This window comes from Hyalella azteca, unplaced genomic scaffold, assembly GCF_000764305.2.
Source record: "Hyalella azteca isolate HAZT.00-mixed unplaced genomic scaffold, Hazt_2.0.2 contig14215, whole genome shotgun sequence".
Classification (NCBI taxonomy): Eukaryota; Metazoa; Arthropoda; class Malacostraca; order Amphipoda; family Hyalellidae; genus Hyalella; species Hyalella azteca.
In genome coordinates this window covers 301,688-317,480 of record NW_025944107.1, presented here as the reverse complement: position 1 = coordinate 317,480, position 15,793 = coordinate 301,688, and the positions used below count along the sequence as shown (strand labels likewise).

Here is a 15,793-nt window from a genome sequence, read left to right as displayed (position 1 = left end):
CCAATAAAATATGTATATTGAATTGGACATGTTTCCTACTGCTTATGAATGTTTATCATGTCAATGATACTTAAGTAGAACATTTATTCATTTATTCCAAGTCGGCAAAATTGCATGTTGGGAATGATTTAAGATTTTATGGCTGGAGATCAGTTGCAATCTGCATGGGAATGGTGCGAAAATCTCAGGGTAAACAATCATTCAAAATAATATAACCACTGTAATATTCATTGCGAAGTACTTACTGTACACGGGAAACAAGGAATTCAATTTCCGCTGTAAAACACGTGACTCGATCAAGTGCATATTGCATTTTGAAAGGGTTAAATGAGCGATTCGGATATTTACATGCTGACGGGCTACCCATGGGTTAGTCATGGTTAGTCATGAACTAATGATTTTTCCATCCACTGCCATAACAATCATCAAGACTGTCATCAATAATATCGTAAATCATATTTTTAACAGTTGTGTCAATATGCAATTGCCTAACATCAGTTTATCACTCAATCGATCAACTAATTAAAGGTCTGAAATTGTATGAATATGACGTATAATAAATTCCTCACAAAGAATTGATACTCACCCAAGGACGCGACTGCGAAGTATAGGTATGTTGCTGGACCCACACCCAGCGAGGTGATGATCTCGTCCATGTCACTGAATCACAGTCTGTCGCCCCCGCCGGCCTTGTTGAACAGTTGTGTCTCTTGATATGGATCTGTCTGTTCATTGACTCGTTCTAAGAGTCGGGATGTATGATCGTCAATAAATTTTGCAAGCTGGTCAGTCCAATAGCATTTACTTATGGCAAATAGCGGGTAACGACAGAACTTATTTCCTGAGCTTCTTCTAAAAATAGTACTGGAAATAAGAAAATTAACCATATGAATCTTGATGCATAGCTCTCTGTTGAGCAGCTTTTGATTATTGTTATCCTGTTCCGGTTATGTCCCACTGCTCTCGCGAATAGTCCTAAAAATTATAGGGAAAATCAGTAGATTCATATTTTACCACGTTTTTCTTAGCTCGCTTTCGTGACCTTCTGTCTGTGATGATCAAATCTTGCAATCGATATTTCACCAACTTTCCCGCTAGCTAGCGCTCTGAAACTTTTAGGGAAGCTCAGCTCCCGATGACAATACAATACTCAATAATTTGTTGCACGTTTCCAGGCGTATTTATTCAATGCAATGTATGAAATGGAGTACGGGAACAACAATGTGTCCCCTCGAATACAATTTTCTACAGAACTTCGAAAAGAATTTTCTTTCGTGCATTTGCGTGGCCAACTGAAATAAAATGAACTGAAATTTTCATGTGTAGCAACGGACTAAAAAGGAGAACATAAAATACTTAAAAAAAAAACTTTTCAAAAAACCACGTTTTTCTTGTGGACTAAAAAGTAGAAAATAAATTATGGCTCGCCCCAAAAAACGAGGGTCGGGCTGTACGTTCACCATCAAATTTCCAAAATTCGTGTGTAGTGTGCTTTTCGCTTTAATCATAAATCTGCCCGACCCACGTTTTTAAGTATTTTATTTCTTTATCAAATACCAGACATTACCGCGTTTGCCGTATTGGATGAGTCATAGGACATGACTGAATTTTACTGTAAGTTGACTTATTAGTCGCGTAACTGTCACCAAAATTGAATCAGTAGCGCAAGAGACGTGGTATTTTCTGGTATGAAATTAATGGAAAAAAATATAACTCGGTACTCACTGCACTGAGTGACAGAGCGCATTTCTCAAAATCGACGAAAGCGTGGAGTCACGGACAGACGGACGGACATGACGAGCACAATAGGGCATTTTTTCCATAAATGAGAAAATGCGCTAAAAATATCAGATTTCTGGTAACCTTTCGGTTCTGGTATGAACCCTCAAAAACCCCGACAGGTGGATTTTTTATCTAAAATAATAGTTTTACACAGTTAAGAAAACACGTAAAAGGTTATTTTACATGTAAAATTCATACGTTAGGATTTGAAAAGGTTAGGTTAAGTTCGGTAAAGTTTCTCTACAATTTAATATTGCAAAAAATAACTATGCTGCATTAACCTAACCTGTGAAGATAGTTGATGTAAAAACTAACTTTGTAAAACACTATATAGGCTGGTGTAAACTTAACTTTGTAAATAAGAACGAACCTCGTGGGCCTGGAGGAGAGAATATTTTGAACCTCGTACCCGACTGGTAGGGTTGAGGAGGGAACGATCTGACTGGAAGACTTAATTAAAAAGTTGCGAGTTCGAGACCCAGATAGCGGTGGCATTTATGGTACTGCTGTGTCTAGAATCGGCAATACACCTGACATAGCCTAGTCTTTACTTTTTATCGGCAGGGTGCCAAAGTGCTTATAAGCTAAAAGCACCATGTTTGAAGCAGTGAGTTTTTGGTTTAATCTTGTCTACCTGCAAAAATTATGATCGAATACAGCTCGTTGGCTTTTTGCTGATGTGGCCGGCTAATTAAGAACAGCAAGATTCAAATTAATCATTTGATTAATCTATTTAAAAAGATCTTAAATTTCACATTGGTGACATGCCTGAGATGGCATATCCAACTCGATGCCTATATAACAATTTAGAAAACATGATATACCGTATATTTCCAGCCAATTTTGAACAGGAACCATTCAAATTGTGGAACATTAATTTATACATTAATCCCTACTGGGGATTTATAAATAATTTATTGCAAACGATTTTAATAGCGGTTTTTCTATCTAATCTCAAAAATTAGTGTGCGCAAAGTGGAGTCAACAAGTGATGCGATCATGCAAATTAACATTCTTCATTGTCCTGCATTCGTTTCAGTGCACCATACCTTGGGGGCAATTTTGAACCTTAAATAATTTTCCAGTTCGAAGATCTCGTGCAGAGTTTTTAATGCATATATACTCTTTATTGTGATTCACTTTCCATTTTTCAAACATTTTATTCTGAAAATGTTATCAACCATATACGGCACAAACTTTGCACCGAATAATGTATAATAACATCTTTTATTTTTTTTCATACTGTATATGCCTCAAATATATAGGGCGGTCACCCAGAGGGGCAGAGACCATGCGAAAGGAGGCGTGGGAGGGCTGGAGGGCGCTGGCGAGGAACTGGGCGCAGGCCAGGTCCAGGTGCTCGGGCAAAGGGAGGACGCCGGTCTCCTGGTGCAGATGGGAGATCGGGGCCATTTTGAGGCAGCCGGTGGCTAGTCTCAATGCGGAATTCTGTATAGTCTGCAGGCTGGCAACTGCTGTACGGGAGGCAACAGGATACCAGATGGGGGCCGCGTAATTGAGAATTGGGCGCGTGATGGCACGGTAGGTGGCAACTATGTCCTCCTTGGAGAAGCCCCAGTTGGTGCCAGCAAGGGCTTTTAATATGCGGAGAGAGCCCGTCGCTTTCGTGGCTATTCCTCTTGCATGAGGGGAGAAAGTGAAGTGTGTATCCCAGGTGACGCCTAGGATTTGGGGGGTTTTGTCCAGTGGGATGATGCCGTTGCAGATGGTGGCAGCTGGGTGGTAACGGGATTGGTGCGTATCGATCTGGGGTGAAGAGCGTGACCGAGGACTTGCCAGGAGCCACGGCCAGTTTCTTGACTTCCGACCAGTCTGAGACGTTACGGAGGAGCGAGGCAAGCTCGGCCTCTGCAGCGTCAAGTCTCGGGGACGACACGAAGATGGTTAGGTCGTCCGCGTATGAGGCAATATTGGGGGTAGGCACTGGGATGTCGGAAATGAAGTGATTAAAGAGGGCAGGCGAGATCACCGAGCCCTGGAGAACGCCTGAGTGAATGGCTCTGAAAGGCGATTGGATCCTGAGATAGAGGCATGATGCCTGCCTGCCTCGGAGGTAGCAGCACAGCCAGCGGACCAAGTTGTGATTTAGGTCCGAGGCCGCGATCATGCTCAGGAGGAGGGGGTGGTCGACACTGTCGAATGCCTTCGAGAGGTCGACCGACGCGGCGACTGTGCGGGCTGGAGGGCGCCGCGAGTTAAAGCCCGTCGTTATCTGGTGCGCGAGCGGGAGGAGGGCGGTGACAGTGGAGTGTCCCGGCTTGAAACCATGTTGCGAGGGGACGGTGGTGAGAGAGCCCGAGATGTAAGGAAGCACAAGTCGCTCTAGGATCTTGGCTACAGGGCAGAGGAGGGAGATAGGGCGGTATGAAGAGCTCTGGTTACCGGGTTTACCCGGTTTGAGGATTGGAATAATTATTGAATTTTTCCAAATGGATGGAATAGAGGCTGTGGCGACGGAGATATTAAAAATGTGGGTGAGGAATTGGATACCGCGTGGTCCGAGGTGCTTAAAATGCAGGACCGTGAGCCTGTCCGGGCCTCGAGCGGAGGAGCTCTTGGCAGCCGCGATAGCGAGCTTCACCATGTCGGGTGTGAACGGGGAGAAGTCCCTGTCAAGGGGATGTTCCGCCCGGATTCTGCGTATGAGGCGGCGGGTGGAGGGGCTCTGGGAGTGGGGGGCAAGCGAGGTGAATAACTTGCAGAAGGCTACATGATCAGTCGACACAAGTGTGGACATCGCTCGGTCGACACAAGTGTTAGATAAATTTCAACAGTTGATAAAATTAATTCTATTATTGACCAAGAGGTGTTTCATCATTGCTCTCTCACATGTGCTGGCATTTGTTTTATTTAGTTTAAAGGAGTTCCCTAATTGGAAATTATCCAAGTTTGGGCTTCATTCATCTTTCGATATTTGCTGGTCATCTATACTCTCAATGTGCGAAAAAGGCAAGCTAGGGAGGCAAATTAACAGCTGGAAATATATGTTACCACGAGCCAATTCTAAATATTTATCTAACTAATAACTCAGCCATATTTATTCGAAAAATTAACAGCGCTACTTGTGGGTGGTCTACTGTTGGAATTGGCTATCTTTTAGGTTTGAGATTTTCATTTTTTTCATCATAGTTTTCCTTAACAATCCAATAATGTGATGGTAATTCCTATAACAATCTTGAACAGTTATAAACAAAGAATGTTGTTCTTTGCCACCAGCTTGATTTTCATTTTGATCTTGATATATTTTGGGAAATATATTTATGCTTGATAGTCTCGACTAGTAGTCAGAAATGACAGTTTTTTTTAAATGTCGTTTATTTTCATACATAACCGACTCAACAGAGGCCATTATGGATACATCATCGATTTGAACATGTGAAGACATATGCACAGTCGATAGAGGGAATATATAAAACACGTCTTTGGAAAAAAAATGAATGAAACGCATCAGTTGGGAGAATGAATGAAACGGACAATTGGGGGAGAATGTATAGAACACTTTTTTGCATAGAATGAATGGAACGCGGTTTGGGGTAGAATGAATGGAACGCGTCGGTACAATTGGAACGTGTCTTTAGTGGAATGATTGAAATGCATCTTTGGTGGAATGAATGAAACAAGTCATTAGGTTGAATGAATGAAACACGCCTGAGCGGAAATCTTTTTGGCAACGAGATTATTTTTCAATGAAAATTTTCGTCGTCCTCGCGTTCACAAACAATTATGACTGGAATTCATTCGTTCTCATTCTTTTTCAAGCGTTTTGTAGAATTCATAATATTCTTTCCGTACAGTTAATTGGTTCTACTGCAGTCAGGCTATTCATTGGCATTCATGGTAATTCCATCATTAACAATATTTATGCAAACACCGAATGCTATTTGTGAGACCTCTGCAGACAAATCCCTCATTTGCATAAAATTATTACAAAATTTTGTTAAATTAATCATAACTCGAATGCATGAATAGCATCAAAATACAAATTAAAATTAAAACTGTACAATATGTTTGTTTATACCGTCTAATGAATAATTTCTAAGCCTATCTATGGAACTGTATCTTAAGTTCTTCATTCCATATAATTAGTTCAGCTTTTCCTGGTCTAAATAAGAAACTACGAATATTTTACCCAGGTAAATTTCACATGTTCATCAAGTAAGTTGATCATGAAATACTATGCTTAAATCTTATTTCTGATAAGCAAATTGCTTTCCATTACTGCATAGACGTTATGAGGCATAAAATATTAAATTACTGACGCTAGTAATTAATTTAAATAATTTCTAAGCTTAAATTGTATCGCCTTTTGGTACAATATTCTTCCTGCAATCTCTCAATTTGCACTTTTCTTTTACTAAATCAATTGCTTATCAGCTCGAAATAATTGCTTCAAAATTTCACCATTTCATGACTTGCGTTACACATATGTACTCGTTTTGAATTAATTCATTATTCCGGTGCTGCGGTTGAATTTTATTACATTTCACATTCACAAGTTCGGTTTTTCGTTTGGACAGCGAAGAATTGCAGTAAACATTAGAAATAAATTTATCTTGCCTTTCTAACGAAATCTTATTGCATTAATAAAATATTTGAATACTTTGACCGATGCTATTTCTGCTTTCGCCACCACTCAAAAAAGCAAAAAAGTAAGCTTTTAGTTTACTTAGAATTTTTTGTGCATTTCAGAATTTTTCCATGATATAATCACATCTCTTATCAGCCACTATAATCTTCAATTAAAACAACCAACAATGATTTACTTTCGAATGAGTAAATGTTCGAGTAGTCATAAAATAATGTGTTGAAGTAAATCAATCTTGACAGGCCACTGTAGCTGTGAATTTTCTTCGAATGACTTTCAATGTTTCGATTGTTACGGGGGATCTTATTGAATAAATTTTCAGTCGCATTGAATTAACATCAAGAAAATCTCAGATGTTTGAATGAATTCATCAATGCAAATGGTTCTTGTATTCCAAGGGGTACTTGCCAGGAAAATATTTAAGTTAATATTTTCTTCAGTTACCACGTAAAGTTTCTTTGCCAGATAAGTTCGTTCACCACCAACCTATACCAAGCAGAGAGAGTGGACGACTGCAGAGCTTGCCGAGCACAAGCAAATGAACACACGACGAGATGTTAGATGCCACCGTTCCCCTGTCTCATTTTTTTTCACCAGAAATTATGAAAATTTTATTTTATTTCATAATCATTTATTTCGGCATTTGGATTATTCATGAGCCGATATTGGCTTCATTCCATTAATATTGTGACTATTTATTCTGTTGTTACGTGTACTCTTCAATTTCTTCCTTCACTATACGAGTATACATCCGATTTTAATTCTCGCTCAGAGTACAGATAGTGAAATTATTCGCCAATACAATCAGCGTCATAACTCAGGCGGATGGGATTGTATGGCAAATTTTTTATTTTGTTTTCGAAATAATCATGCAACAAAATGTGATGAAGTGCATTTGGGCATCTCAGAAATTTCAGCTCTTCTGCATATGATTTTTATCTGTAATACTTACCTTGAACTAAATGTAATACTTACCTTGAACATTAACTAAATGAACTTACCTTGAAGAGACGAACTCACTTCGTCTCTTTGAGATGCTAACGCTGCTTCTTTCGAGCCAGCTTCAGCGGACTGGACAATTTAGACCTTTGGCCCCTTGTGGATGATAATTAATTTGAGACTTCGAATAATCGAGACCTTCTGCCTTGCTGGCGATGTTATTTTTGGACCTCCAGTGCGGAATAGCTTGCTAAGCTGAAGCGCTAGTGAACCATATTCTACTACTACTACTCAAGTTCAAACTGCAGCACAATTAATAATAAAAATTGGATAGTAACCGATTACTATATAATATACCCTTACAGTCACAGCATTATTATTATTTTTCTTTCAAGCACAGAGTAATTTTATGTATCCAGTGGATGAAGCTGTGAAATTTTTATCGGCTTTCGGCATGGACAAGTTTAAATCTTGAATTCGGATGCAAAAAATTAATTTGCACGACTGCCACACGTTATGCTTCACATGTGCACTGCGTTATTGGGACTTTCCTAAAGCGGGTTTTAATCACTCATTAGGACGGAATCGGACCAAAGACATTAACTTCTACTTGTCCATAAAGGGTGCTCGTAGAGATAAGATTGCATATCACTAATTGCATAGATTAACTGCCTAGACGATTGCGATTTTTTATTGTACAGTATTTACCCATGGTTGGTTGCCAATCCAATCCAAGTTGAAAAGATAACAAATACACTTGAGTATTGTTTCTATTTTTCAAACTATTTTAAGCCCGTATGGGATCATTTCAGTTAGTTGTTTCTTCGAATTAATGTAAGAGACAACTGGAAAATCGCCACCGCAACTGAATTGGTACTGCAAATCTTTTCACAAGACTTGGGCTTAGAAAGCGGTAGCTATAGCAACCGCAGGAGCTTGACCTGAATATGAATTCAAGATGCCACATCAGTGAACCTGAAAGCTTATAAAGAAAAAAAATAAACTAATTAGCTGAAAGCAATCCCGAATAACTCCGGTAAAAGTTGATTAATCAACAAGAAATTGCATCTCAGGAAACTATAACAGAAGCAGCTTCCTCATAAATCATAATTAGCGAGGGTGTTAGTGACAGGGCTCTTTTACAGTCTAACTTAACTGCTCACTGTGTCTATGACTTACATAATGTAATCAATTGCGGAATTTGGATGTCCTCAAAACCATTGCCGAAGGCCAACATCAAAATCTGTATTATGTGCGGTATTTTATGAATGGTAACTTTTGAAATGATGGGATTTTAATAGTGTTAGGGTTTATAGTCGAAATTAATTCAAATGATCGTTAGAAAAAGTGTTTAAGTAATGCGAAAGCTAAGATCCGTCAAGATTATTAGTATGATAGTATGGTGCTGGAATATTGGAAAATGGCTTAAAATTGGAAACAGGAATATAAAGGAAAAAGATGGAGCATTTAAAGCAAAGCCATGTGTATTTATTAGGTGATTGCAACTAAGCAGTAACTTTGCAAACTAATTTGCAACAGGACAGGTAGAAACTGGAATTACTATGGGGAAGACTGCATGGAGTGTCGGTGTGTATAAAGTGTGGTATACTGAAAAGTGTTTTGTATAAATGAACATTCATGACTTTCTTTAGTTGGTTATTTTACTTATTTATGCAGAGTTTGCAATGCTAGTTCAAGAGGTGAACTTTACTTCATGACATGGCTCATAAAACTACGTGCATCTTTTGACACTATATGGCTGAAAATTCTGTCTACCAGGCTGGAAAATATCTGCTCATTAGCATTATTTTCAATCTTACCGCGAATGGTAAGAAGTATAGGCTGAAATTAACCTTTGCATGAAGTAGCGTAAACGGCTGAAGAAGATAAAACTTAGTTAACGGCTACTTGAGCATTCCAAAAAGTATCTGTCGTTTTTCCTGTCTAAATAATAGCGTTAGGAGGTTAGTACACTATGTTTTACATGCTAATATTATTTTTTATCTAATAGTTTGAATAATAAATATCTTCTTTCATTCTCTTGAGAATTTTTGATGATAATCTCCACGTATAATTTAGAGCCTGAATATATAATGGATGTTAAATGGGATTTACTTTTGATTGCTCATGTATTCCTCGTGTGTAGCTGAACCTAAAAACTCGTTTCATTTAATCTGAAACCCTCTCTGATATCTGATGAACAATGTGCGTAAGCTTTAAAGAGACCGGCTTGGTCCCGGGAAAACTTTTACATTTACTAACCGATCTATCTGAAATTTCACACATATACGTGAAAGGTAAAATAAAAAACAATTTGCTCGTATGAATTTTTCCAAATGAGAATAGAAAACGTGAAATTAACAGAAAACGGCAAAAAGGGGCGTACTCTAAAAAGTTTATAACTTTTGCAAATCACACGCTACAATATCGAGACACATTTCATTCGATTCCTAACAAAATTATCTAGCGGCTCTGGAGCCCCGATTTTCAATTTTCCTCATCGTTTTTCTTTTTTGCGCGTTTGTCCATTTTTCCACATTTTCACCCCCCCTCACCCCCAATCCCCCCATATATAATTCAAACCCTGCACAAATACAAAAAAAGGCTCCTAGAGTCGCTAGGTAAGGTTTTTACGAATCGAATGATATCTCTTTCATTGCTGTAGCTTGAATAGTGACCAAGAAATTCCTTCCAAACTATTGAACATATTTGAACGAAACTTTGAATATATCTACATACAAACCTGACTTGCCAACGGTGATGTTTAGCGCCTGAAATTTTTTTCCATTTCACCTTCATCCCTCAGTTATAAAGCAATTCGGGCCGAAATTTGCAGTGACCAAGAAATTCCTTCTAAACTATTGAACAGATTTGAATGAAACTTTGAATATACTAACCTAACCAGCCCAACGGTGATATTTAGCTCGTGATAATTTTTTTTTATTTTGCCTTCGTTCGCGAGTTATACGGAGAAACGACCGGCATTTCTGAGACAGATTTTTAAAGTTTAATTGACAAAAAGCCGTATACGTAAAGCCGTATAACTTGCAAACGAAGGCAAAATCGAAAAAATTGTCGCGAGCTAAACATCACCGTTGGACGGTTAGCTTTGTATATTCAAAGTTTCGTTCAAATCTGTTCAGATTTTCAAAAGCATGGACGAGATCATAACCTTGCTGGGTGTGAGACCATCAACTTATTTGATCTTTACTGTCGCATCACTAGGTGAGAATTTATAATTCTTTGTCCTCTTTCGTTTTTCGTTTGATGCTTAATGACGGACAAAGATTGATTGTTGGAAATTGCAGTTGTTAATATTAGTGATGATGATAGCTGAATTATTTGCCGAGTGACTGTTTCGTTAATTGGTAATGATATGCTTGGTGAGACGGTAAAATCATTTGTTAAATGATAATCTTGACTAACCCTTCAATTGTCTCTTTACGATCCTCTTTCAATATGCGATGTGTCTTTGAATCAAAGCTTTCCTAATGAAAAAACTTTACAGTTTTTTGCGGGGAAATCAATCATTGCATAGTAAATAATACGATGTATAAGCAAATAAGTTGTATTCTAGGGTTTACACGTCCTATCCTCATTGCGATTGCAACCGATCTCTACCCGTATCATTTTATACGAATAGAGATCGGGTAGCTAGCCGTGTACACGGCTCTACACCCCATATACGGGCAGAGAGCCGTGTGCGATCCATTTAATTAATGGATCGCACACGGCTGTGCAAAAGAAAACTTCCGATGTATATTTATTTAAATCTCTGATTAAGCATTTCTTTGTATGCTTGGTAATCAGAAGTTAGTTTATTAAAAAGAAATTTAGGCTCGGCATTTTTTCTGCGATACTATAAGTAAATTTAAGGCTCCATTGTTGCTGGCTCTTTATTAGTAAGGCAATTATGTCAATTAAATTGCATTCGTAGATTCGTACAGTGCATGAAAACTCAAAAATTAAATGGTTTGACAAAGTCTAGATTTTTTGTCTAAGAATTTACGCCTGAATTGATATGTAGCCATTAGTAACTATAAGTAAAAAAATCCTAAGAAGCCAAAATAACTACTTTTTCAAAATCGAGTACTTCCTATATGATCTGATGAAAAATTAAAATACTTGTAATATAAAATTGTATTCGTGCCACGCCGAAAGTTTCAGCGATTCCGCACCGTAATTTCACTCCTATCGCATAGTAAGTATATATTATATCTCTTGACAGATATAAATCATTCTTATCAATGGACATCACACAGGACCGATGTCGCATGTGATCAATCTTCTTGGATCCAAGTTCATAGCTCCACCTGTGCAGTTTACTTGTATCAACGCACATCAACCGGACGTCATTGCAACAAATTCGTGAGTGATTAGCATGGCTTTCACTCAGTTCCGCTGAATTGCCAAATTGTTCGATTGCTAGGGGGTCTTCGATGATCACGATGCTACTTTGGATGGATTTTTCGAGTCAATGCCTTTAATTTCAGTTTAAAATTAGCTTGAGATTTAATAATACTAAAGTTCTACGACTTCACAGCAATTGTCGTTGTAACGTATGTTACGCTGCACTACAGTTCGAGTTGGTTTGTTCCAAAGCCAACATTCGGGAGCTCTTTCAAATGCTGTTCACAATTGGCTGCTTGGTGGGCTGTCCTGCTGTCGGGGGGCTGCTGGCCGACAAGTGAGTGGGTGGAATAATCTTGATCCTCAACCACACAATTCGTGAGTATTACGCATATTAATTAGAATTGAATCAAAATCTTGCTACAAAGCTGGGTTGTCTGACGGTATTTTTTTCCGGACAAATTACGCGATTTAGTTTTTTCAATTGCGTTTGCCGGCTGAAATTTATGAAAGGAGTACTTCATAGTTAAATGTAAAAAATTGAATTTTTACACAGGAACCTACAAATATTCAAGTATATATTGTGTTTTAGGCCTTTTTCAACCTTCTTTGTTCGCAGACAATTGGCCGTTTTTTAGGCCATCTGGCAACCCTGCTACAAATCATGGGTGGTTCATCGCTAACATTCGGCAGGCACTGAGGATCATGTATCGGTCAAGGCAGCCTCATCAAGGAATTGCATGAGCCAACCTTCTGAGTGGAAGACACCTCAGATTTGTGTTTATTTTTTTAATATTACAAGAAACTATCAATGTAATCAACCGATACAACATTTTAAATAAATTACCAAGCTTTGAAGTAAAGTTACGAAGTTAGTAACGTATTATTCTGAAATTTTCGTTTTGAAGAACGAAAATTAAAGTTCAAACTTTATGAGAACGCTGAAAAAAGGCGTAACATTGAATTTACAATCACAGTAAAATTTCAAGATGTCGCTTCACAATGTACCTCTTTGCCAGGCTCGGTCGACAACCCACCGTGTGGTATGATTCGGTCGACAACCCATCGGCACTGGTGGCATTTTTCGACTTATATAGTCAAGGTATGAAGTGATGATTCGATGCTACGTTCAGTGGTTGACGATCATTACACTCTAGGCTGTTTGTTCCAGTATATGGTGATGTAAAGCTCTCAATATTTAAAACAAGATGACATCGCAGACTGATGGTTACTGATGGCACGCTGATTGCTGGTCATTCGGAAATATGCTAGGCGTTCCATTAAGCTGATTGGCGCACAGAATTGGAAGTGCGCGGCTTGCGGCTGATACGTGCCACTGTCCTTGATCACTTCTAAATTTATTCGTGCTTAACGCTATAGCATCACAGTGCAATCAACTTCTAGTTAATAGTTAATTTACTTTCAATCCTTTGTGAAAATTCTAATGAACGGAACTTATTCAGAATAGAGAAGTTTCCATTCTAGAGACATTTGGTTTTTCTGAACTGCCTTTCTTGCAATGGTTAATAATTGTTAGAAGTTAGTGAAAGCATTTATCTTGATGCGTTGGGACGTTTACCTAACACTATTCCGCGAATTATCACGAATCCTGTAGTTTTCAACTATTTTGAAAATCAATATAAAATTAGGCACACTTACGCTTTAAACACAGATGTACTATTTTAGCAACTGGAATTTCAGAAATTTGAGAACATCCAATTTTTTAAGATTTGGAAACTCTTATGAAAACATGCTATTATTGTGAAGAGGTCGGTGATTTTCCTCAAAAATTTTATTATTTTTCTATCCAAAAGCTGTATTTTATTTGGTTTATTTATTCATTTTATTTATTCTCACGAAATGACTTCCATCGATAGTAATGTGATGGACATACCAGGAATAATTCTGTATGAAATATCACCTTGGTTTTTTATCAAGATCTTGAATCGCACTTTAGCTATTATTTTCTATTTTATCTTCATTTTGTATCGCAATTGGAACACGGCATGCCATTGTTTTGAATGTCCATTCGTTCCTTAACTGCTTGCGTATTCATCCTGTAAATTCGTTATTTTCCGTGAACGTTTTTCCCTAGTTAGGCTGTCTAAAGTTGAAAGCTTGGTTCAGTTTTAAATTTCGCAGGTGCGTATTTCGCACGAAATGAAAACCATACTCACTCAACAAGCTTTTATTTCGCGTTTTAGTTTAAGTGGCAATTTATAACCAATTAAGCATTCAAGCAGGTTGAAGTCGATTTGGTTTATAATTCAAAAATTTCCACGCAACGTTCCACGTTCTTCTGTTAATTGTTAAACAACTCTGGAAATTCGTCATCATCATGATTTTACTCTATTTTCGTATATAGCGAGCAGGGCCGGTGCAGCAGACGTAAGGGTGCACTTCGGCCTTTTGTCAATGAAGCCATGGACTTCGCGTGAGTCGTCGATGCTGCTTCTCCAAGGATTTCCTTACTTGGTTAATAATTCCAAGAAATGACGCTGAAGCGAAGAAAAATCGAAGATCAACTAACCGCAAGTTATCGAAATCACACCATGCAGCAGCAGTTGGCCAGTCGGGGAGTCGCAGGACAAGTAAATAAGGAAAGTCGTGAACGCAAATTCAGGGTTGTAAATATTCATTACAATAGTTTTGTAAGTCCCAACTGTAGACAAAACGTTGCAGATTGATTGCATGCAAAATCTGATTTTGTTTGGTATAGAGGATCGATCTTCCAACTGTAATGGAGAACAATTGTCCAGACATTCTACATAAAGTTGAAACTCGAGCTAAATAATTGTTGGAGAGGATTATATTATTTGAATTTCAATTCTTTGGTTTGAACTGTTCACACAATTTGAGCTGGGATCAGTGCATCTGAGCGGCAACTTTCGGGGTGCAGCTTCATGGGGCTTAATTTTTCAAGGTACCCACGTGCAGAGGGCTGGTAAACTCGAATCGATTTGGTGTGAATTGTATCACCCAATAGTATTATAGATAACGTACACATTCAACTGTCTCCCCGAGCTTTACTTCAAGCATGTCGCATCCGTTGATTGTTATTGAATAAAATGGTGTTCATGCAATCATTGATAATACCAATTAATAGTTTCCAGAGATAAAAATCACCGTGTTCATGTCTGCAAATCTGCTAAGGTCCAGCATGTTTCACAGCTATCACCAGTCATTTCGTTTCCCTAATAAATGCTAAGCCGAGAGAAATTCTTGAAGCAAAACCGTTTGAAATTACTAATGTTGGTGTAGTGTAGAGCATGGAATCAGTTAATGAGTAGCTGCTGTGTAGACATTGTGAAGAATGTCAAAAAGAATTCGAAAGTCTTCTGGGCTTGATCGATCTCTACGACAAAAGACTGTTTGTCTTATCTAACGTAGATCAACGTAAAATGTTCTCTACTGTAGGCTAAATTTTCTTGAATATAACCTAATTTTCATCGACAGAGGGCAGTGTCTTGTGTAATACTGGCAGTGTAAGTTATCCTTGCGACGACATTTTTTCCTCGTTAATTGTCACTAAGAGGAACAGACTTTCTGCCGCCGTCGCTGACTCTCCGATTATAATTGCGTTTAAGAACCTATTATGATATACATTGTCTGTGCAGCTTAGTCTTCGTTTCAGTGAGACATCTTCAATAGAATAATTTTCTTACTAGTTGAAACAAATCTAGATCAATACAATTATCGATGGAAGACTGAGAATTCCGAACATTCAACTGTACTTAATAGTTTTACTCGGAAATCATTGACTGATCAATGATTTCCTGCTTCTTAGCTTATACATCCTTACTCATAATACAGTGAACCCTCAAGATTATCTATTCAGGCAAACAATACCGTAAAACGAATTTGTTTTATTTGATAAATTCTATCAATATTTTACCCAATTAACATGGTCTCGCGATGAATTAAATGTATAGCACGTATAAATGTGTACTTTACCACGAGAGAGCACCATATCTATATACCATCCCTACATGTAACGTGAGGCATGGCGGCGGGAGCTTCAAAATCTCTATACTGAGATCGAGTATGTAGCGTCATCTTGTGGACGAGTTAGAAGCTTTTAGTTGGATATTTAATTCAGCAAGAGATGGCGCCACA

At 38.2% G+C, this 15,793-nt stretch overlaps 1 protein-coding gene and 1 long non-coding RNA gene across 2 annotated transcripts in view; one reads left to right on the top strand and one right to left on the bottom strand.

Annotated features, from left to right (window-relative positions):
* The window catches only part of LOC108668801 (organic cation transporter protein), a 106,476-nt gene extending 105,629 nt beyond the window's left edge, over positions 1 to 847 (bottom strand). Inside the window, exon 1 of the mRNA XM_047883987.1 lies at positions 587 to 847. Coding sequence (XP_047739943.1) covers positions 587 to 656 — 70 coding nt within the window. The 5' untranslated portion in view covers positions 657 to 847. The remainder of the gene's footprint in view (positions 1 to 586) is intronic.
* A 10,532-nt stretch (positions 848 to 11,379) lies between these two features.
* LOC125178990 lies at positions 11,380 to 14,504 on the top strand. Its single transcript, XR_007157109.1, has 3 exons — positions 11,380 to 11,528; positions 12,697 to 12,779; positions 14,043 to 14,504. It is a non-coding gene; the product is annotated as an uncharacterized LOC125178990 (long non-coding RNA).
* Positions 14,505 to 15,793: the final 1,289 nt, after the last annotated feature.